Source organism: Callorhinchus milii, unplaced genomic scaffold, assembly GCF_018977255.1.
Source record: "Callorhinchus milii isolate IMCB2004 unplaced genomic scaffold, IMCB_Cmil_1.0 Scaffold4, whole genome shotgun sequence".
NCBI classification, from domain to species: Eukaryota; Metazoa; Chordata; class Chondrichthyes; order Chimaeriformes; family Callorhinchidae; genus Callorhinchus; species Callorhinchus milii.
This window is the reverse complement of record NW_024704745.1, coordinates 9557212-9582088: the sequence shown is the minus strand read 5'-3', so window position 1 is coordinate 9582088 and position 24877 is coordinate 9557212. Positions and strand designations below refer to the sequence as shown.

Below are 24877 nucleotides of genomic sequence, written 5' to 3'. Positions count from 1 at the left end.
CGAAAAGGAGACCTGGCTCAAGTGATCAACTAGAAAAGAATTGTCAACAAGCTAGTTAATGAGCAATCCTTTTAGGATATTCCAAGATTGTCCTTTGTTAGATAATAGGGCACTAAATCGTGAACAAACGATATTCCACATCTTAAAAGTTCAACAAAAAAAATAATGTTTTAATAATTTTTTGAAAAGGCGTTGTATTACATTAAGGTCTCAACTGAAAATCATTCAGCAGTAATTTCTCAATTCCACAACAGCAGGAATACTCTAAACTAACATTTAGTTTATGATACCAGGGTTGACTTGACATTAATGAAATTAACAGAGGCAAACTTGCGCAAGGAAGAAAAATGATAGGTTTATATGTAGGAGAGAAATAGTCCTAGTTTGACAAGCAACAGGAATCTTGCCAGACAGTGTCTTCAATGGCAAACTGTAGCATGTAGCTAGTTACATTTTAGCAGTCCCTCAACCACAACAACAAATTACACTTCACATCAGAAAGATGTCCCTGGGCGCAGGACAGTCAGGGGTTTTTGGACCCGAGCTGGGAGTTGGGGTCAACACGCACTCTGAGGTTCCCAAGCCGTGACTCTCACCAACCTGTGCCTAGTACTCCCTGGAATTTGGTAAGCGTGGTGCGTCCCTACAGGAGTATCAGACAATCAGCTGAGCAATTACATTACTGAATTATGCCACCTGCTGCAAAGATACTCTTGACACTGTTGTACTCTTGGTACAATGCTGCTCATGGCAGCAAAAATCACTTCTGTACTGCCCACTATCTTTATATTACTCATTCATTCAAAGCACCCATTTGGGATGGGGGTGTTGGGGGGGAGATAATTAATCGGAGTGAATGAAAGTGACAACAGATTTGCAATGTAACCTGCAGGAGAATAAACCCATTGTAAGAAAAAGTACCTCAAGCGTCTGGTTTGCTATAGTCACTTTTCTAAGTAAGCCATTTTTATATATAACCCCACACTTTACTCCTACCTATCTGTTGGAGCCAGAAACCACAGTTTTAATAATAGATCTGTAAGGATTCCAGCTAAACATGGCCAATCAATCCCATCTTTAGAGTCAAGAATCCAATTCGGATCTCCAACCTTTCCTCCCACTCATTGGTGATGAGGAAGCACTGTTGCAGTAGCCAATTTCTCACCCTCACATAAAACATTGCATGCAGATCAGATAGGTTTTCCGACATCTTTCTCTTGCCCCCCACCTCCTCAGCTTCCTCCCCCCCCCCCCCCCCCCCCCCCCCACTCCCTCCCAACTTGGGCTCCCAGGCAGTTGTGTGAAGCTCTGCCTGATGTGTAAAGCATGGTATACATTGAAATTGTTGTTGTTGTAAGCAACAGCTGACAAAATGTACCCAATCAACAGAGCACTGGAAATTCCAGCACTGCATCTTGCTCTCTCCTTTCAGATGGCATGATATCAAATTGGAACTGAAGCTGGCATTTCTCCTCAACACATCTGGATGGCAGTCCAACTGTCTAGACTAAGTAACCATCTTAAAATGTCTTGTTTCCTTATTTTTAAGAAAATTCCAAAAGAACGGAATGATTAGTACCCATTGTTTCATATTATTAATTAATATATTTTAAGTCACCTATCTTCAATGTAAATACTTGCATATGTCTTGTAAACCAATAGGCAAAATGTGTTAGCAATTTATTGTGGCTGGATTTTTCCCCCCCAAAAAACTGACCGAAAGTATCAAGGTGAAGCTTATTAAGAAATTTTAAAGCAGCGTAATTGGAACCTCTGTGGATGCAACTGTTTTCAAAATTAACTCCATAAAAAAAAAAAATCGCTATTTCTTCTTTCTTCCAATTTCATCCAAAGTATGTGAGCAATTAGGGTCTAAAGTCAAGAGATACAAGGAGAAGTAGAGGGGAAAATTTGACTGGACAGTTAGTTGGCATTATGAGCAAACGAGAATGGGTCACTGCTTAACTCCATCAGGAATAGGTAGGTGGTGCACATCACCTTACGTAGCCCAATGCTTGTAGAAAAGCGAGAACAAGCCAATATTAAAATGGCCATTCCCCATCCTCCACATTCCCATCTTCCTACAAGTGTCAGCATCAAACATTCCCAGGTTATATGTAGCATGTTTTATTGATAGCACCGTTTCTCCTACTGAACCCAAAGAATACACCTCAGTCCCCAAAATCAGACCCTACTACAGCAGGGTGATATTTCCTAAACAAAATTTAACATAAGAAAACAAAGAAAAAGAAAAGTTCAGTGAGCTCATCCAGCCTAATACTTACAGAACCACTCACGTAAAATAGCTTTATGATGGACCCATCACTTTCTGTTGTGGAAAACATTGGATAAATAATCGTCAACTCTTGTTTCTCTAAAAAAAATCTTCTTTTCTACCCTGCACCCCCAACTCCAACAGCATACAAACCATTGCATTTGTTCATCTCTGCACATATTCCTTTATCTTCCACATAAATTAAACCCATTCAATTTACAGACAGAAAGGATTTTCATCCCATTAGCCAGATGTGGCTTTGAACCCAGCTCGCAAAAAGTGGTTCACAATCGTCAGCGTTTTCAATTGTGAAAGCATCAAACAAAAATAACTCTTGCATATTAATAATATATTGATCCTCAACTTTGAATACAAACAAAGCCATTTTAAAAGCTTTTCAATCTTACAATCTGGGTCAAAGGGTTGTTGGTTGAAGCCCATTGTCAAGACTTGAGCCTCTAGTTTTAGGCTGACATTCCAGTAATGGAAGAGTGCTGCATTGTCAAAGGTACTATACTTAAGATAATAATAATAATAATCATAATAATACTTGCATTTGATATAGCGCCTTATCACATCCTCAAGGTGTCCCAAAGCGCTTCACAGAACATACTGTAAAGTGCATTGATTATATATTTTGTGGGCAAGATACATTGCAATATGAAATACAAGGATCATCATAGTGTTGGAAAGCATACAGAAAGCAGATATTTTTGTTTTCAATAATGTGTGCAAAAGTCTGGGCAAAGACATTTTGCTATCTATGAAAGGAAGGATTTGTATTTTCCTAGTGCCTAATTGCATTAAAACATTTCATGGAGCTTCACGGGATTTATGATTGAGTGTAGTGTCTGTTAATTGTTGGCAAATATGGATATATGTAGGCAAACATATAAATTGGATAGATGTAAGCAAATATTCATGACAGCAAGGTCCCGCAAACAGGCATGGCCAGGACACCAAGAGAAACTCTTTACAAATTGTATCATATCAGCCTTATTCCACACACATGCCTCTGTTTACCTAGCAGTAAGTAGGAACTCAGTTGTTAGTCAATTGTGGATCACTTTTCCGGGGGTAATAATTCCTTTGAAAAAAATAATAATAATAAATTGGTCATTAAATCCACGACTGTTTATGAGACACTGATGAGCACCATTTTGCCCACAAAATATACAGTCAATTCACTTCACAGCTGTGAAGCGCTTTGAGACGTCTTGAAGATGTGATAGGGCCCTATATCAAATGCAAGGATTATTATTATTATTACTATCCTTAAAGTTCACTTGAACTGACAGTTGAGATGTGGGTTTAACTTCGCATTCAAAAGATTGTGTATCCTCCCTCGCCATGATCAGGAATTTTTGGCAAATCCATTTGTATCACCATATTTTTATTACACTTACTGACTGTAACATTTTTGACAAATTTACAGTATGATTGGATATCGTCAAGAGACAAATGAAATGGTTTTCCTTGCTGGAACATGTCACAAAACATTGATGTTACCATACAAATGATCTCATGATGAACTTAAAGAGCTTCACTATAACTGTCTCCATAGAAACAACTGCACAACAGTTGCTCAACCAACAGTCAACATAATAACCCTTTCACTAACCTATTCTGCAGCCTATCATCACAAGCACAGAACTAACTTTGTGCAATTTATTGCACTTGTCTGGGCTGTACAGTTAACAGAAATACAGATACCTGACAAGGAATATCTGAGGCTCGGGGCAACAGCTTCTGGAAGACATTACCTGGAGTCCGAGTTCATACATCCAGCATCTGGAATCTACCTTAATTGGCTTGCAGAGAGGCAAACATCGCTTAATGGGAAGGGACGTGTACCTGAGCTGCAGACAGGAAAGATGGTGGAGTGGGGGGGGGGGGGGGGGGTGGTAGGTAAGCGAGATTTCCTTGGAGCTGAAAAGGCTCCAAGGTGACATACCTGGCAACAGAATGTCAGAATCAAGCCAGTCCTCAATTAATTATTGACTCAAGTCGGTATTTGCTCCCATACCTACTACCATCCAGTACGTTGCAGATTTTTCATGTGTCTGCCGGGACAATGAATATTGACAGATTTATGTTACAGTTGCAGATAACCTGATTATGTTGGATGAGGCCATGATCACTCACAAGAATCACTCACATGACAATCAAGAGAAAAGAAGTCTGGCTGATTTCCTCCCCCTCTTTCCCCCAAAGCCTAAGGGCAGTGAGGCTAATTGCTATTTGGAAATGGTTAGATATTCCACAGTCATGATGGATCATAAGCTGTTGGAACCAAGTAAATGACGGGTCAATGGTAGGAATACAAGATAGGTTAGATAAATGTTTTTAAGGAAAGAGGGAATCATTCCAAAATCTTTCCTAAGCAGAATTAATAAGTTGGGTAGAGTCCACAGTGAAGACAATTGTGGAATGATTTGGCCTAATGCCCTGTATAGCATGGTGACCGATATTCTTAGATACCCTGCTGACTCCCAAAAGCCGAATTGGCTTCCATTAAGTCTATTATTTTACCATATTGATAGTTTTGAAGATTAATGTTCTGGACTTTAATTTCGAACTTAATTCTGCAATATCTACTGTACATCCTGACTATAGCTCAGAAAGTACAGCAATCACATTGGCAAAATACTCTTTTCAGTCACAATGAAGGATTAACTCCAAGTGGCTTGTTAGATGAGCTCCATCGTACACTCTGCTGTGATGTTTCCAAATGTAGATATTCTTGATGGTTTCCTTATCCATGGCCATTTATGCAAGATTGTTGGATGGACTGAGGATAGGCTGGTTAAATTATAGCCAGGATCTACTGGGCACATCCTTCAAGAAGCTTTCCTATCTTCACTAATGCAGTATAGACAGTGTACATTATTTGATAGGTATTACAATGCTTAAATGCCGTTGATGCTGTTGATAACAAATTGGTGGAACAATAGCCAATGTCAACCGCCATTGTTATGCCCTAGTACTATTCTGGGTTTAAATACAATATTTACAGTGCTATTCATAATAATATTCTAATCTTGAGGGACTGAAGACTTACATGCTTATCAGTATTTCTGTACTTTCCACGAGAGGTGATGGGTAACAACAACAACTTGTACTTATAGGCAGTCATGAGGAAAACACACAACCGGACACATTTAACTGCTTTTCATCTCCACAAATTATTTGAAACAAACGATTTAAGTCACAAATGCTGCGTTCCCAGTCTCTGGCATCATCTCAAGAAGAGTGGCACAGTTGGATTGTCTCCTGAAAATGTCCTTCCAAATTTTTCCCAATTCTGGACCTGTCTTGTTTCGATTGCAAATCAAATTAGGATTTTAAATAGGCTTCCTGACACCTTGCATATCTGGGACGTGGGGGGGGGGAGGAGGGGCACATCTTTCCTCCCAATATAAACTCAGCTAATTTCTGGAAATCATATGATACAAAGCAACATTTGGACAAATATAAACAAAAATCTTTGATTATAATCCAATTTCAATCATGGCAAAGAGCCCCCACCGCTTTTCAAATTTTCCTGTGAAAACTGTAATGCGATAACCATATGAATTAGTCGATGAGAATTGTGCTTTCAGAGATGAATTGATTTCCAGAAACAGATCTGTACTAATAACAGAAACTCTAAGATGAGCAATTTCTAGAGTGTTTATTGCAACAAACATCACATTCCACAAATACAGTATCAGACTATAAGTATGGCACAGTTAAATACTGGTGATTAATGAAGGTTTTCTATTAGGCATTTTCCAACAAAGTATCAGGTCACTACACTTTACAGTAAAATCCTGTGAAGCACTTTGTGTTATTCAATGACTGGAAAAAGTTCTATATCAAATCAAGGATTATGATTGTATGTAGCATTCCACATACTAAGCTTACAATTATAGGGATTCTACAGCAAATCTCAAGTACAATTGAATAATGCCACTTTGTTGTTCTTTTCACATGCTTTTTAAGAGAGTAAAATGTCCGTGCTCATTATGTCATGATTGCTCCACGTCATTTACATCCAAACATCTAGCCTTGTAGTGAATATGGGAAACGGATCACTTGGGAATGTCCACTTGGTTGGAAACTGTGTAGCCAGACAAAGAAAGACACCAATGATTTTGTTTATCCAAGGATTATGGGACTGTCCGTGGGATTCCCAGATCGAGTAGATTTGTTCTGGTATAATGTTAACCTTAGCTACATACAGGATTCTGTTCAATCCATTGTGTGTCAGTATCCCACTCAGACTCCATCCAAGGGATTTACATTCACCATTCTGAAGCTTCTCCTGCATAACCCTAACACACTCCACCAACTAGACAAGAAGCGCTTAATATGGATGAAGAACCATATCATAAGCTGAGAACTTGTAGACCATAGAAAACGTAGCCTCCTGCTCCTCGTTTAACATCGCACTCTCCAAATATTTTATTTCTCAAACAATTTACTGTATCCTTAAAGGTTCATATTTGGGGTATAGCTTCAGGGGCAAGAGTCACCCTAAAACGTTGCTTGCGAGTTCAGTCTTGTGTGAGTCTGCAGTGTGCGTCAACAAGCTATTGGTCCTTGGGGAGCCTTGCAAGCCAGCCCAACCCAAATCCACTCTCATCCAAGATCCACAGATGTGTACTTTCCTGCAGTGGTCATTGGCTAGCGATCAGGAATTAAAACCCTGGATTCCCCTTCCTTGCCAGCGGGCACTGAAGCCAATTGTAGCACTCTGGGTGAAGTCAATTCAGTCTGGATTTTTCTAATCTTAAATGGCTGAACGAGCAGTGCGTTTAATGGTTCAAACTTCGAGCGAGCATAAATATTGCTCTTATTTTGTAATGGGCTAGAAGTAACTATAACTAGAAGCAACAACAACAACAAATTAACATTGATAAAGTGCATTTCACATTGGGAGGATATCCCAAGGCACTACAAAAAAAAATCTCAATAGAGTCTATCTTTGTTGCGTTAATTGTCCTAGCAATACTGCAATCTGTCATGTGCTGGAATGTGGTTTATACAACAAATTATAAGTTAAAGAGTGCCAACTCCAGCTCATGGAGGCGGGTAGCAAAATAAGGCAGTAATCTATATAGTAATAAAATGACAATGTCTGTTTGCACTACAAAGAAGGATCTCAATAACCAATTGACGTAGATACATGATTTATACCTCATCGGAAAGGTCTTGCTCCTGGGAGTGACCTGGGCATATTTGTTTTTGGGTATCTTCTATCGTTCACAAGGTATGTTCAGTTTTGCATTTTCCACTGCAGTTACTCCTGGTGGCTGCCGAGTCAAACTGATACTGTGGCATCGTGCGTCACAGAGCACGTACATATGTACGCACGCACTGTAGTTACATCTGGTGGCCGTGCTAGCTGACCGTGGCGCTCTGGCAACCTGCGTCACAGAGCACGCACTTAGCTAAGCGGTGGAAACAGAATAAAGAGCACAGGCGAAGCTAAGCCACGGCAACAGCAGCTACATTTTTAAAGTGCTGAGTCCTCCCAAAAGGAGTCGTCCCACAGGAATCCTCCCAGATGAGTATAATAATAATAATAATCCTTGCATTTGATATAGCACTTTTCACGTCTTCTAGACGTCCCAAAGCGTTTCACAGAATATACTGTAAAGTGAATTGACTGTATATTTGTGGGCGAACGCGGTAGCCAATTGCACACAGCAGTGTCCCACAAACAGTCATGGATTGAAAATGACCAATTTATTATTGGGTTTTTTTGGAGGGATTATTATTAGGTGTGTGGAGTAAGGAAACTTGCCCAAGGTTTCACCCTGCCGGGAATTGAACTCAGGTCTCTCACTTGCAAAGCGAGTGCTCTAACCACTGAGCTGCAGGACTCCAATAGTATAGATAAAGATGAAATATCTGTCTGTGTGTCTACCTGTGTGTCAATCTACATTCCATATTGGATCCTTTGGTTGCAAGCGTAGCTGCAACGGGTACAGCTAGTCTATCATAAAATCAACAGAATATTAAAAAAATTGAGTTTCATGTTTAAATGACTCTATGTACACAATTATTTTGTTTTAAATTATTCAGAGGCTGGTAGTGACGAGTAAAAAAGGATAAGTGTATTTTGTGAAGTGCTTTGAGACGTCGCAAAGACATCATAAGGTGCTACATTAAATGCAAGGATTATTATTATAAGCAGATCACCTGTGTGGGTCTGTGAGGAGTAATGCTTTGTGCTTTATGCAAAGTCTGTTAATTAACATACTGAATCAGTTAAACATTTGGAGGTTTCTCCCACAATCAGCGGTCTGAAATCTTTCATGGTCATAAGCCTTAAGACATTTCTTGCAATTTTAAGATTGCGAAGGGTTTTGTAAAATTCTTAATTTGGGGCAGGTTTTCTGCAGCACTTTCTGTAATACCATTTTTTCCTCTGGATTTTGGTATGAGCTTTAACATTTTACGAGAATCATCTTAAAATCAATACAATGAAGGTTTCTGGTCTCGGAAGCCTTCGGTAGTTTTAGTTGGGTAATTTTTCAGCATAATTTCACGCTGCAAGTTGTGGAAGAGACATCTAAATCAAAATGGTTATTTTTTTAATCCACCCCACACACATTCAAAGACTGAAGCAAATATTAAAAACAGTAGTAGTTTATATATATATATCAAACGTCTGTTGAAGTCAACAGCAAAGTCAAAGTTTCTCAAATATTCCTGGCGTTTAAGCAATGTGAAGATTCAGCCATGTGGTTGCCATTACACTCTCATTTGGATAGAATGTGCTTGCCAGATCACAGTTTCTGCTTAGAGAGCTAAGTGACTATTTACTGAGTTTTATTAAGTTAGCAAAAGTAATAAGCGCAGGGATTTCATTGATTTGTACCCATTTCTTATTTTTGTGTTCCTCGATTGAAATGTTCTTGCTCTTACATTATTTGCTGCCATTTTTAAAAGTAATTTCTTGATTTCACACGTGGTGCTTTATGAACTGGAGAATGGAAATGATGTGGACTGTACCATTTATCTGTAACACCCGTTAATGCTTATTACTGTACTATTATTATCAATGCTTCACTGCTTACTGACGTAAAGTGCAATGGAGTATTGTACACAAATTTTTAAAGTGCTCCAGATTTTTCATTCTGCACTTTCTTCTAAATTCAAAGATGTTAAAGCACAGAAGTAGGCCATATGGCCCATCAAGCTGATTCTGGTATTAATGCCTCAGTTGGTGCCAGTCATTTTAATCCTTATTTCCTCCATTTTGTCTTATGTGCCTATAGCTTTCCCTCAGGGGTTTGAGTGCGTGTGGTGGAGTAAACCACAATGTGCATTGTTTGTGGTCTATGAAATAGGCAAATTTAATGGGCCTGATCCTTATTCCATGCTTTGCCATGCTTTTATGTATGTGTACTTGTTTGTTCAGTTTGTTGTTTGTTCTCTGCAAAATTACATTTCAGGCGTCTGTCTGCAATTTGAAAGATGTTATTATTTTTCAGGTTAAAGAAAATCAAAAGGTTAACTGTGTAGCTGGTGTTTTAAGGGGTGCCAAGAAAATTGCCAAATATATAAATTTAAGTCTTGTTGACGTAAACCACATTGAATTGCATCGCTGTATTGCTTACATGTCATATCAGCCCAATGAAAAGGTCGACAGGTTTCTTGCTTTTTATTTTGAAACAAAAGTTTTACCAAATACTTTTCCATAAAAACAGTGCCCCATAAATATAGCAATAACAATTTTAAATAATAATCCTTGCACTTGATATAGCACTTTATCGTGTCTTCTAGATGTCTCAAAGCACTTCAGAGAATATATTTAAAATGAATTGACTGTATATTTTGTAAGGGAAACGAGGGATACTGGGAATTTTATGAAGTATAATGGAAATTATTGGCTCATTATTGATATAAATGATGATAATAAGGGAAGAACATTATGGCCAATAAGCACGATAGAGCCTTAACAAAATGGTGGGCTTATAAAATTAGGCACTTGTCCTTTTCACAAGGAATGTAAATACTTTGAGTTGGGTAAAAAGGTTCATTCAAAACTGAACTGTAAATGGTATATTTTAGTAAAATGGGAAGTTTGATTATTTGCGGCAATTAAAAAAAATGTGCAACTACCGAATTTATAAAACTTCAACTGTGCCAATACATCATTTGTCATGTTTCATCTTTTAGAAATTTGATAACTGTACATTTATTATTAAGAAATCCGGCATGTTAGATCTCCTGAGATCAGCTCAGCAAGACAATTTTACCATTTTATGAGATAACGGTAGGTATTTTAATCTCACTTTCCCAATTATCCATCTGGCACTGTTCAAAAAGAGAAGGACATTTCTCTCATTATCCTGGCAAACAATCCCCCAGGTAAAAGATTAGTCATTCAGTTCATGGCTCTTTGTGGGACATTGCTGTATGCAGTTAGCAGCTGTGTTTGCCCTCAAATCCAATCACTACTCTTTCCAATAATCTTACGAAGCACTTTGAAGCATTTCAATGTGATAAGGAGCTACATGAAATGCAAGAATTATTGTTATGCGCAGTACTAACCTTTCTGATTGATTGACCGGCTACTACAGCAATGGGCAACCGGACATCAGAATATCCTTACTGCATAAAGTACTAGTAGCATCAGCAACAAGAAAATGAAAAATGTTTTAGTTACAGCAATTAGATTGAGGAACAGGTCAGCCATGATCTAATAGAATAGCATAACAAGCTCGAGGGGCTGAATGGCCTACTCCTGTTCTTATGTTCAATAGGGCTGGGGGGAGAGGGCGAAACAGGTTGTGAATAAAGCATTATTATTATTATTATTAAATGTCTATTGTACAGAGGTGAGATCACACTGCATTTTGATTCACAATACTCGTTCCAGGTTCGGCAATATTTTGAAATGGTAGACAGTGAAGTCCCAATATGTGGTTATGTTTGATTTGTAGTGCATCATTTATAAGTGTACCAGCTCCCCCCGACCCTCCCAATCCTTCCTATCTGTCACTGATCTCAATGCCGTTACCTATGAACTGGATCGCACCTTTAATTTTGGTTAGTGGGGAACCCAAGCTGCATTATAAACTATTCAACTTAAAACGCGTATTAACTCCCAATTGGGCGTGGGGAGAGGAAAAGAAAAAAATGAACTGTCCATCTCTTTTATTGATGAGTTAAAGGGAGGGGTGTGTGGAAAATAAAGGATTTTAAATATTGTTTTAAGAGCCTGGAAACCATTTCAGTAACTAGGAAGATTGGAAATACCCGAATGCATTGCACAAAAACGATTGCACATGCTTTAGCACTGATGTCAGTGAGACAAGATGTCCCTGATGGAAACCCCAGTTCTGAATTAAATAAACATTCCATTGAGGCAACAATGTTTAAAAATGTTACAGCTCTTCAAATTCTTTATTTTCTTATGGAGCTTTTATGTGCATAACATTTATCTTGTGAAGCAGTGCGAGATGTCCTGGGAGATGTGGAAAGTCTCGAAGTACAGGGGAGAGAAATGAATTGGCTGTTTGGTAGGATATTGCTGTGTGCGAATTGGCTGCCAGTTTCGCTTACAAAAATACACAGTCACTACACTTTGCAGTGTATTTTATGAACAACTTTGAGACGTCCTCCCGCTGTGAAAGATGCTGGATCAAATGTACAGATTTTTTAAAAATGTACTCAGTACTTTCTTAAAACAGCAACAACTTGCATTTATATAGCACCCCCTCACACAGGGTAGTGTCCCAGAGTGCTTGATGGTGGGGAAGCATAGCGCCGAGCTGGGGGGAGGGGGAGGTGACCGTAGGCACGATCATAGAGGAAGGTCTTCAGACACGACCTGAAGATGGGGAAGGAAGGGGCAAGGCAGAGGGATAGAGAAAGAGTGTTCCAGAGTTTCGGGGCATAGTTGCTGAAAGTGCAGCCTTCAATGGTGAATGGAGGGCATAAGGGACATGCAGAAGGCCAGAGCCGGTCGAGTGGAGGCAGCGGGTTGGGGGGTAAGCAGGTCAGAGAGGTAGGGAGGTGCCAGGGCATGAAGGGATTTGAAAATGAGTGTGAGGATCTTGAAATCGATCAGTTCAGTGATAGGAACCAGTGGAGCCTGGGTAGAACTGGTATGATGGGGGTAGAGCCAATAAGCAGTCCATTAACCAATTAACCAATACTGCTGGAGAATATGACAGCTTGGAGCTCAGACCACAGAACTCTCTCTGGGTCTGAAGATTATAGGTTCAAGCCCTGTATTGGAACTTGTAGCTCACTGGAGTTCTGCATTGTCAGATGTACTGCTTATGAGATGTTAAACGTGTGTCCCATTTGCCTATTTAGGTGGATGTTAAAAATCCCATGACACTATTCGAAAAGGGAAGGAATTTTTCCCACTGTCCTGGCAACAATTGTCCAGACAAATTGAGCATTCACTTCATGGAGGCTACACTTGACAGCAATTACTTGTGAAACATTTTGAGACGTTATAGGCGCCATATCCAATGCAAGAATTATTACTGTGTTCTATTTTCTATCAAAACTATTCTGATGACTTGACTACCCAGAGAGTTGTGATATTTTGTGCAAGTGATGTAATTTACAACAATTTATGCATCCTTTGAAGACTATAGTAGTATTTCCGAAATGCAATAAAAATATAACAGCCCTGAAATATTTCACTTTACGTTACACCTGGGATTAAGTCTTTCACGCCCTGTAGCCAACAATAGCATATTTATTCAATATGGATGCTATTATTGCTGAGAAAATGTCTCCGCATCAAGAAATGATCCTCAGTAGGGGATAAGTGACCTACTAAATGTTGGTTTTCATCTTTGTATTATATACACATCTAAAACCAAAAAAGGATTCAACACCATTGAATTCGGAGGCCTTGTTCAAAGATATCCAGCGTTAGATCCAGTTTTTCTAACTTCTGAAAAAAAAAGGATCAAGAATGTTTTGGCAAAATACTGCAGATGCTGGATGTCTGAAACAAAAGCAGAAGTCGCTGGGAACATGCAGCAGGTCAGGCAGCATCTATGGAGAGAGGAACAATTACTTAAAGTTTCAGGTCTATGACCTTTCATCAGAACTGGACAGCAATTGACCAAGAGTTCTGTCGAAAGGTCATAAACCTGCAACGTTAACTAATTTTTCCTCTCTCCATGGATGCTGCCTGACCTGCTGCTTGTTCTCAGCGACTTGTGTTTTTATTTCAAGAATGTTTTAACTTACCAAATACCAGTGCATGAAAACATTATGCAAAGCAAGAAGAATGCATTTGTCTCCAGTTAAGCATATCCACAAACCTAATCTGAGTATAGAATTCCACTCCCCATTCAATCATGTCAGGTAAAGACCTCTTGAGTCCCACCATACTCTTAACTTCAGTATAAAAAAAAGTCTGAAGAATAAAATGTATTTCTTTAGAGAAAAGCAGAGCAATTTGGGCAGATTATTTTTTTCGTTATTTTCATTCTGATTGAATGAATAGCACGATTGGCTACATTAAGGTTTGTAAATAAATGTCTCTTTTTATCCTGTAAATAAATGTTTCTTTTAGTCATGCTCTGCCACTGTCAAGTTCTCTGGGACGCTACCCCGTGTGAGGGGTGCTATATAATTGCAAGTTGTTATTGTTATGTTCTTTTATGGAACTACACTTTGATTTAGGCGCATGTTCATTCATATTTACACACTCAATCCCTCAGTCTGTCATCCAAAGCAAACTGGCTACATGTTTGTTATTCAGAATTCATCAAGCACTGATTTATTTTGCTTATGTGTTTTTCCACCAGTTAAAAGAGAAAGCTTGAAGGTGCGTATCACAGCTAAGGACGACAGTATCGTATTTCAGTACCTCGCTCCTCACCCTGCCATCAAGCTCCGAGGCTACATCTTGGGATATGGTGGCCGCTACTCCAAGCAAAACATCTCACTGCCAGATAATGGGGAACCAATTGAGCTTGATGTTGGTAAGAAATCTATTCCGTGTGCTTTCATTTAAGAATGGAAAATTAAAGCCAGATGTGCAGCAGAACAATGGAATTTTCTAAAGGAAAAAAGTTTAAATTTATCTCAACCGTTGTACCACCCCATTTCCTTCTAGGTGCTTCCTTTTGGCAATATCCAGAAATGTTTTTACAGCAACGCTGGGGATTAGCATTTGATCAAAAAGGCTAAATGACTGCCTTGTAGGGAGACTCATAAATATAATGAAAGTACCTTTGTACTTTTGATTCCATAAGAAATAATACTCAAAAAAGACTGAGGTAGTGGTGTCCTGTAGCTCAGTGGTTAGAGCACTCGCCTCGCAAGAGGGAGGACCTGGGTTCGATTCCCGGCAGGGTGAAACGTTAGGCAAGTTTCCTTACTCCACACGTACCTCTGTTTATCTAACAGTTAGTAGAAACCCAATTGTTAGTTGATTGGCAGAGCGCTTTTCCGCTTTTTAAAAAAAATGATATTAAGAAAATTATAATTTGGTCACTCAAACCACGACTGTTTGTGGGACACTGCTGTGCGCAATTGGTTGCAGTGGTTGGCCCACAAAATATACAGTCAATTCACTTTACAGTATATTCTGTAAAGCGCTTTAGATAAGGCGCTTCATCAAATTCAAGGAACATTATTATTATCTTACCATTTTTACTTTTGTCAATATTAATCAAAATCATTTTTCCTGCGTAAGTGAACTGTGAGATTTGTTCCTTCCAATACTGTGTTTTACATAAATATATTCAACAGATTACGGACATAAACAAATGTTAAATGGATAGAAGTTGTACTACACTGAAACTCTTATTATGAGAAATTCCATGTTCATTTGGAAAATTCTCTCACAAGCAAAATTATTTCATATAAGACCTGGAGAGGTATCCGATGCCTGTCTCATTGATGCCGATGGCAAGTTCAGCCATATCTGGGTTCAGTGTGGTCTCTTTAATACTGTTAATATTTGGAAAAAATTCCTTGTAAGGGTCTTATAAGCAAAATGATTTCATTTCCCACTCCCCACAATCACAATCCAAAAACCCGTATTCACTGTTGAGTCTCACGTATGTCGAATGGCCACTTAGATGGAGGACATTCAGCACTTCCAATGAACTGGAAATCCGCGCCCATACCTGTCCCCCCCCCCCCTCTCCCCCCTCCGGGAAGGAGAGAAATGGAGATGAGGACTTCCTAGTAACTTGTTTCAACATAATACATCTTGGTCTGTTAGCTGGTGCTGTCATCTTCATGGTCATTGATCGAATGCCGTGCAAGTGTAGGCCTGTAGATTCTTGGTGATGAGGACAATGTGACAAATCAACACTGAGTTTCCATTACTGTGTCTTCTGACTGGAAGAATATCATCCTTTTATATGGAAAGTTAACTATGGTTGATCCAGCTGTCCACATGCAACAATGATACAATGATGGCACTAATAACAAAGAGTTGAAGTAAGCCCAGTGGCTTTGCCAATATTAAGTTTGTAAAAAAAAATCCCATTTTCGCTGTTTGACAGCTTGTGATGGAGCAGATGGAAAGACTTTCCTGAAGGACTGTAGATGGCACTGTTGCAAATTAACCCATTGATGTCAGCTAAATGCAGTGTGTAGGAATGAGGATGGATGAAATATCCAGCAACAGTGCCACTCAGAGGTGGACAATTAGTACTGAATGTGTGGAGTAAACTTCTTATAAATGGTTAGACCTTAATCAGTTCCTTATTGACTGCTGTCTTTTTTTAGGCTGACTAGTTTTGCACATTCTCACACAAGCACTGAATCAAAGCCACAATAAACATATGCAAACATCAGAAGAAGTTTATTGTGATAATAACAACCAAAACCCACTAAACCAAACACAGAAAATATCATTTTAAATAAAAATCCAAAATATTTAGGCTTGTCTTGTCATTGTTTGTTTCCTTATTTCTCTTCTTTTCTATTTTCTGTGCCCCTTTTCAAAATAGTAACCCTTTCCCCTTTATTTCTAACTTTGATACAAATCTTCACATAAACCTTTTCCTTTTGAAAGGTGGGAGCAGCCTTTAATCTTTCACTGGCTCAAGACCAGCGTAACAATAAAGGTTTTTCAGTGTTTGGAAAACCCAGGTCACATCTTGAATGAGAGGGCTTCATTCAAGATGTGACCCAGTCAATATCTGACAAGGATTTTTGTATTTTGAAGGATGAAGTTGGAGCTGCAAATGAGCAGAGTACTGAGTATTAACAGACATGGAAAACATGTTATGAATAGACAGTTGAGGCACTTAATGAGACCCAGAAAAATTGCTGACTTTTAAGTTGCCACTGCTGTCACTTCCTTTACAAGGTGCCATTAGCAGTGCTTTGGGAGCATTGCTTAGGCATAATGCACAGGAAGTGAATTCAGAAACAACCTAGAAGATGGCCATTTTGTAGGCAAGAACCAGCTAGTCAGTGCCATAAATCTGTTTAGTCTGGATCCATAGTAGCAAGGCAGCTTTCTATTGAAGAGTGCTACAACGGGATTCTCCTGTATCTGTACATTATAGATATACATAGGGTTGGATGATATAAAACTGATTTTCCGGTCACTCCTCAGTTCTATTTCATAAATAAATAGTCAGAAAATGCAGGATTGGTTACAGCATTAAATCTATGCAGCAATACAATGGGGGTATTTCCAGCAGAATAATGTTTTTACAGTCACTGCACTTTACAGGAAATTCTGGCAAGCACTTTAAGATGCTTTGATAATATAATCAAGCACCTTGTCAGATGCAACTGTTATTATTTTCCCAGATGAAGGTTTCGATTTCCCATTTTGTCCAGTTGACTTTCTCTAAGTGGCTAAATTGCATGATTATTTAAGAAGCATAAAATCAAATTTATAGAATTTGTAAGACTAAAAGGTTAGAATTACAAATGAACCCTGGCAATTATAGTGATTTCCTTGAAGTGGCAAGTCAGATAAGAACAATGAAAATAAATCTTGAAGTCTTTATTCCATTTTGATTTACCTTGGAATGAAACACATTTGCAATCAAGCGAAGGGCTTGGTGCATTGTATTCAGACTAATAGACTGAGTGGGCCCTTAGCCAAACAATTCTCAAGAGAACTGTATATTTTGGAAGATCATTTTTTTAGATACTAGTAAAGCAGGCCATCCGAAGATGGGCAATCCTGGCAGGCTGGAGCACATGGCAATGAAGGTCTGTGATAGAGAGATTGAGTAATAAATCTAATTTGTTTGTCAATTAGTCTCTTGTTTGTCTGTGTCTCTTTCTGTCTTACTCTTCATCACTTCCAGTTTATGTCCTCCTCCCTTACCCATTATGACTCTGGGTTTATTCTCTCTGTGTCTGTCACTCTGTCATTGTAATTCTGGCACCCTCATTTGTTGTTTCCCATTTCTCTCATCATTCACACTCATTTTACCCTCTACCTCTGTGTATTCACTGCATCTTTGTTGTGCAAGACACTCACTCTCTTTAGCACTCTTACCTCCTATCCTACTCACTTACAACACAATTCCACCTTTCCTCAGTCAGTGAGAGCAAGTGACTGAGTGAGTGAGAGCAAGTCGCTGAGTGAGTTAGAACGATGATAGCGTAAGGCCTGGAAGCAATGGAGGGATTGAGCTTTCCACAGGGTCTGCTTTTGAACAGGGAGAATTTGTAAACTCTTGCTACAACAGCAGAACAGGTGAGGAGGTCTTTTTCTCTTCCCCTTGCTCTGGAATAAAGATTCTTAATCACATTTTATCCCATTTGATTATTTCCAAGAAAGACAGTTTATGAAGTTTAATGGTCACGTGTTTTATGAAGTTTAAATCTTATGTGTTCTGTGAAGTTGAACTTCATGTGTTTTGTTAAGTGTAATCGCCATCTGTGAAGCTGGATTTTCATGTCTCCATTAAGTCGAATGTTTAATTCCGTGAGTGTGGCCTCAAGTGCAATGGTTGGTACGGAGTGTCAAAAGAAACTCAGGAGGCCATTGCTGATGGTTTTGATCTGATGGTTGGCTTTTTGTGGGCGGTTTGTCAATTTCCAGGATAGAATTTTTTAAAATATGTTATGAGTCTTCACAAAATATCTTATGGTTGCATAACTTATAGGCTTTGACCCTACTTTTGTCGACAAATCCAAAAAGTGCGTGTGCGACCTTTACCAAAATGAAAATAAAAAAGGTAATAACCTTTGCCAATACTGATCAAATTAAAATCCTTTCATTTTTGATCTAGTAACTTTCACAGCGGAAGGATGACTCAAAGCACTTCACAGGATTCACTGTGAGGTGTGATGTGACCATAAATTTTGTAGGCGAATGCAGCAGCCAATTTATGCACAGCAATATCCCACAATCACGCCATGAAGTGAATACCCCAATTTTTTGGGGGAGATTATTCCCCAGGTCACTGATAGAAACTCCCTTCACTTTTTGAATTGTGCAATTGGCTCTTTAATATTCACCTAAATAAATATTTGGGAACTCATTTTAACATCTCATCTGAAGGATGACACCTCTGACAAAGCAGCGCTCCCTCAGCACTGCATTGGAGTATCAGCCTTGACTACATAAGTTCAAAGTCAAAGTTTTCACAAATATCTGACTCAAAGGTAGGATGGCTGAGGACTGAGCCAGCTTTTGAAATGGCATGATTGTGGACGTACTTTCAGCTGGATTCTGACATGAATTCAGACGAAAATTCCCAAATGAACATTTTATTTTCAGCAAAAATCAAACGCGTTTTCCTGTGCGTGACGTTCAAATAGTTTAAGAAATGAATTGAAATTGGTGAAGTCATTTTGCTTTTCCATGGTTTGACTGGGAAATCATGTGAGGATGGGATCAGAGAGGGACGCAACAAATTAGCATTCTCTTGGCAACCAATTCTGCTTATTTTGGATGTACAAAGAGTTTGCTTTGCAAGCTGTAACATTGCGTGATCAATTCCTTTAAACTTGTAGGGCTAAAGAAGGTATTTACCAGTTGTTACTAATTCATTTAACCTTTTGAACAGATTATATTTCCAAACAGATTGCCCAAGGAGGGGCAGATGGACTTTAATGCAAATAATTACAGGGTTATTACATATTGGAACAAGAAATAGTTTACAGGTGTTCACATTAAACATATCTTTGCAGTGAAGGGCATGTATTAGCACATATGGAAAATAACAATTTGATTAAATATTAACATAAATGTACATAGACATAGACTGTACAGTATGGAAACAGATCATCCGGCCCAATTAGTCTGTGCCGTTTTTATGACTCCACACAAATCTCCACATGCCCCTTACTCCCTCCATATCCTTCTGTAGATTTACATTTCAAAAACAATTTGGCTGTAGGTTATTCTTGCATAGATCATAACCAAGGCCATATTTGCGCAGTGTGCATTTTTCAGGATCCTACCTTTAAACAATAAATAAATTGGTCACTCAATCCACGACTGTTTGTGGGACACTGCTGTGCACAATTGGCTGCTGTGGTTCGCCCACAAAATATAGTCAATTCACTTTCCAGTACATTCTGTGAAGTGCTTTGAGATGTCTCAAAGATGTGATAAGGCACTATATCAAATGCAAGGATCATTGGTATTATAAAAAGATAATCAATCATTAATATTGATGGTTATTTTATGTCTCTCTTCATTTTCACATCTTGCAGCTGTACTAACTGGTGCACCTGACAGTTCAAATGGGAACCAAATTATTCTGATGAGGTCAACGTATTACTCACTCACTCACTCACTCACTCACTCCATTATTTAGCTCCTTCAAAATTATTAATTCTTGCCAGGATTTACAAGTAAACATTGTGACCACAATTCAAATATTTTTCCTAGTTCCTGTTTAATGCTTGCCCAATGGCATAATTCTCTTTTAAGTCATGGAAGGCATGGGTGTCATAGGGTGGGGTCTTTCGCTCAATTACATGAACACTTTTCTAAATTACATAATTTAAATGCAGTGTTTTGCATAAATAGAATCATGTGAGTTAAATAATTGAGCATGAGTGCTTTGGCCAGAGAAAAATATTCATAAACTTGAACGCCTTCTATAAATCACACAGCTGTTTATAAAACGCTGGCCATTATATTTATAATGACTGGTTTGTTTTTGATGGTGCTTTCATTCTTGTGTCCTTCCCTCCCGTCTCCCATTTTTCTCTCTCCTCTTTTAACCTGTGCTTAAGAGGGCAGGAGGCATAGCTATCCCTCGGACAATGCCAACTCTTAATCTTTTAAGTCTGTTTCTCTGAGACGTGTGAGAGCCTGGTGATGACTAAACTCCTGGGTTCTCCCTCTTCTGGGGAATAACTAGTTTCCTGTTGGCTCTCCACAACAGCAATGTGCTTGTGATTGGAATCTCTGAGTGAACATTGAGTTCTGTCTCATCACTTCACGTGGGCTGGAGTCAATGTTACATGTTGCATCTTTGGCGAAGTCGGTCGACAAAGGAATCTCCCCCCATTACAATCACACAACACCAGAAGCAATACACGTCAACCAACACTTTAGCTCAATGGTGCTCCATATTAGAGTTTAAACTTACAGCAAGTGATGGACCACTCGTCCCATATACAGCATCAAACCCATCAGCTTTAATTTCCTCCCACTCTTGCCCCACCCTATCTCTGCGACCTCTTTCAATGACCCTAACAACCAGCCTATGCACTTTGCTCAGTGAGCATGACTGGCCTGCTTCATATCCTCTGCTCTATCCACTACACCATCGTGAGCAGGTTTTTAGCTGTTCTGCCCCCACTCTATGGAACTCCATCTCGTTCCCTCCCGACTCTCTTTCAAGGTCAGTCTTAAAATGTTCCCCTTGGATCGGGCTATCGGTCATTTTTCCCACCGACCTTGGCTGCCACCCCACCCCAATCCTCTCCGTTCAGGTGCCCACCCAACACTGTAAACACATATTGGAACGTCCTGACAATGTGAAAGGCGTTTTATAAAAGCAAATTGTATTATAAGTTAACTTATGCTGCATTTTTCCTATTTGGAGTACATCTCAAAATGCTTTGAATAGTATGGATAGTATTGGATATCAGGTGGTGCAGTTTTATTATTATGTTCTTATACAAACTAAGGACTGGTTACCTTCCTGACGGCTTATTCCTAGCTTTCCTGAGGAAACTGGATTTGTTCTTGTAATAAAGATTCCTCTGTTTTAGACAACTGTGTGAAGCAATGGATTTGAATGCTGATTCACACCACCCACACTCCTCCACATACACACTGCTGAGACTTGGGTGTGAATGTAGCCCATGTCTGAGTTCATGATTTATGGCTCGCAGTTCTGAGGAAGCTCTCTGCAGGAGACATCCTTCAAATGAGACATTAAACTAAGGTGCATGGAATCAACCTTCTGGCTGCTAGCAGCTAGCTGATATGATTCCACTCAGATTGTCGATGAACCACGATGATAACATTTTACTAACTGGTTTGATATTCTTTTCTTTGTTCTCAGAGTTCACACCCAAGTATCTGATAGCAGTTCATCCAGTGGCTGAATACAGCAGTGCTTCCGCAGTGAAAAAATGCAAAGGTTCAATTTTTTTTCTATCTTTCAATCATTTCTACTCACATTGACTCACTGTATACACTTATTATAGAGGCAATTTGTCTGTACGCAGCCACCTGAACCAGATCAGCAGGGATGTCTAGACATCGATTTTCTCATAACTACCACCCACGCAACTCTGATTATACCTGAGATTTCCATTAGGACTGGCCTCAAAGAACCAGTACCATAGAAACAGGAGTATGCCATTCAGCCCCTTGAGCCTGTTCTGCCATTCTGTGAGACCAGGGATGATCTGTACCTCAACTCCAATTACCTCTCTTTGCCCGTCCTAATAACCCTGACCAAACAAATACCTATCTACCTCAGTTTTGAAAATGTGAACAATCCACAGCCTTTTGGGGTGGAGGGGGAGAGAGTTCCAGATTTCCACTGCCCTTTGGGTGAAAAACTGCCTCCTAATTTTACGCCTAAATGGCCTATCTCTAATTTAAAGATAATGCCCTTTTGTTCTAGATTCCCCCAACAGAGAAAATAGTTTCTCTATATTTACCCTATTGAATCCCTTCATTATTTTAAAAACCTCAATCAGATCACCCCTCAACCTTCTAAACTCAAAGGAATAGAGACCAAGTTTATGCAACCTGTCCTCATAATTTAACCCTTTAAGGACTGGTATCATTCCGGTAAATCTGCGCTGAGCTCCTTTCAGAGGCAATATATTCTTCCTGAGGTGTAGTGCCCAAAAGTGAACACAGTACTCAAGATGGGGTCTGACTAAGACTCAACCAAAGTTGAAACATTATTTCCTCTCTTTATATTCCAGCTCTCTTGAGATAAAGGCCAACATCCCATAAACCTTTTTGATAACTTTTTATACCTGTGAGCTTGTTTTAGTGATTTGTGTACGTGGATACCCAAATCCCTTTGCTCTTTAACAGTTCTTAGTTTCTCACTATTTAGAAAATATTCAGTTTTGCTATTTTTGGATCCATAGTGGATGACCTCCCATTTCCCTACATTGAATTCCATCTGCCACAGTTTTGCCCACTCACTTAATCTATCTAAGTCCCTTTGTAACTTCCTGCTTCCAATCTATACAATTGCCTCCTAACTTTGTGCCAAGTGCAAATTTTGATAGAAAACTCCCTACACCTTCATCCAAATAAATTATACATATATGGTGAAAAGCTGAGGCCCCAGTACAGACCCTTGGGGAAGAACACTTGTTATGTCCCGCTAGTACCAACACAATGGGCCAAATTGCCTTCTTCTGTGCGATAAATTTCTGCAGTTCTATAGATGACAGTTTAGGTTAAAGGCTGAATAACAGAAATAGAAAATCTGAAATAGATATGAGTGACTATATTAGAAACTGTTGGATGTAGTATTTATTTGAAGATCTTGATTATAAGAGAGTAAATACGTTTTCTTTTCCCCAAGCCTTAACATTAATATTTACAATATCCTTCTATCCATTATCCATTTATGTAATGGTCTGTCTATTTGTAGAAAATTAGTGAACTAGGTAAGAGTCATTTGCTTGCCAGGGGTCATTTGCTTGTTCAGCCAAATTCAATCATCAACAAAACAGCTTCCTATTCTAGGAAGGCAATGCCAAAAATACAATTGGATACGCATTAAGCTTTACAAAAGTACAGTATATCTACATTCTCTGGGATGGTGGGGGTGGGGGGATGGGGTGGGGGGGATAAAGGACACATCTTGGCTGCAAAAAAATCTTTGAATCTAGATCCAAACCTTATATTAACAACAACTTGCATTTATATAGCGCCGGACGGCATCTCAGATATATATTAAAGATATATTAAGATTATTTGGAGGTGGTTTAGGGGGGAAGAAATGAGGAACTCCATAGAGTATAGGGTTAGCACATTGTTCTGGGACAGACTGAGTTTCTTTCTGATCGCTATAAATGTGGTCCTGCACTACCAAACTGCCTTTAAGCCACTACAAGTAGGTACTCAATTGGGAATGTTATTAGAATCTCATAAGGATGGCTGGTGTGGGAAATTGAAAAAAAATCACGAGTCTAGCCAGGGATGCTCTTCTGAGACTGGGATTACAATGCACATGGACAAGACTAGGAACTTTTGTTATGATATATATGACATGGAGTTCTTGACATCAATATTGAAGCACAAAGGCAGCTTCTACTCTCTTGTAGCCACAGATACATAATAAAAAAATCTTGAATTAAAGTAAAAGCTTAAAAACACAGTGCTCTGGATTTTAATAACATTGCTTTGTTGGGATGGGGTCTCATAAAATGTGTTCTTGTAAAATATATTCTATTTTCTTAAGAACACAGTTGTGCACAGTCCTGTAGCCCAGTGGTTAGAGCACTTGTCTTGCAAGCGAGAGACCTGGGTTCAATTCCCGAAATGTTGTGCAAATTTCCTTATGCCACACCCCTCTGTTTACTTATCGGTAAGTAGGAACCCGGTTGTTAGTCGATTGGTGAATCACTTTTCCGGGGGTAATAATTCTTTCAGAAAAAAATAATAATAATAATAAATTGGTCACTCAATCCATGACTGTTTGTGGGACACTGCTGTGAGCAATTAGCTGTCGAGTTTCACCCACACAATATACAGTCAAATCACTTGACAGTATATTTTGTGAAGTGCTTTGAGAGGTCTTGAAGACGTGGTAAGGCGCTATATCATATTCAGGGATTATTAATATTATAAATAAATAAGAATGTGCCTGTTTGCAGCACCTCCCACTTATATGCAAAGCTACAAACCTACTCAAAGCATAGCGTGTGGGCAAATATCCAATTGTGCAAAATTGTGCTTGGTTGGGGGGTTGTACAAAATTAGAGCCAAATATAAATCAGGCCATCAAAGAATCCAGTCTGGCTCAGTTTCAATAAAGTCCAGGAAAATCATAGGAGTTTGGAGATTAGGTTCTGTTTGATAGCCATCCCTGGCACTCAATTGCCAAAAGTTTAAGACCAAAATAGAAATGAAACAGTAATAATTGAACAATTTATCTTATTTTATTTAAAAGATAGTTGTTGCATTTTCTTTAATACACAGTTTTTGTTTATCTTGGCACCGTGTAGGCTAGTTTCTGG

General features: G+C 39.0%; 1 protein-coding gene across 1 annotated transcript in view; it reads left to right on the top strand.

The window, feature by feature from the left end:
- The window catches only part of LOC103180190 (target of Nesh-SH3), a 148572-nt gene that overhangs the window by 11463 nt on the left and 112232 nt on the right, over positions 1-24877 (top strand). The window contains exons 2-3 of the mRNA XM_042334033.1: positions 14059-14235; positions 21721-21798. Coding sequence (XP_042189967.1) covers positions 14059-14235; positions 21721-21798 — 255 coding nt within the window. The remainder of the gene's footprint in view (positions 1-14058; positions 14236-21720; positions 21799-24877) is intronic.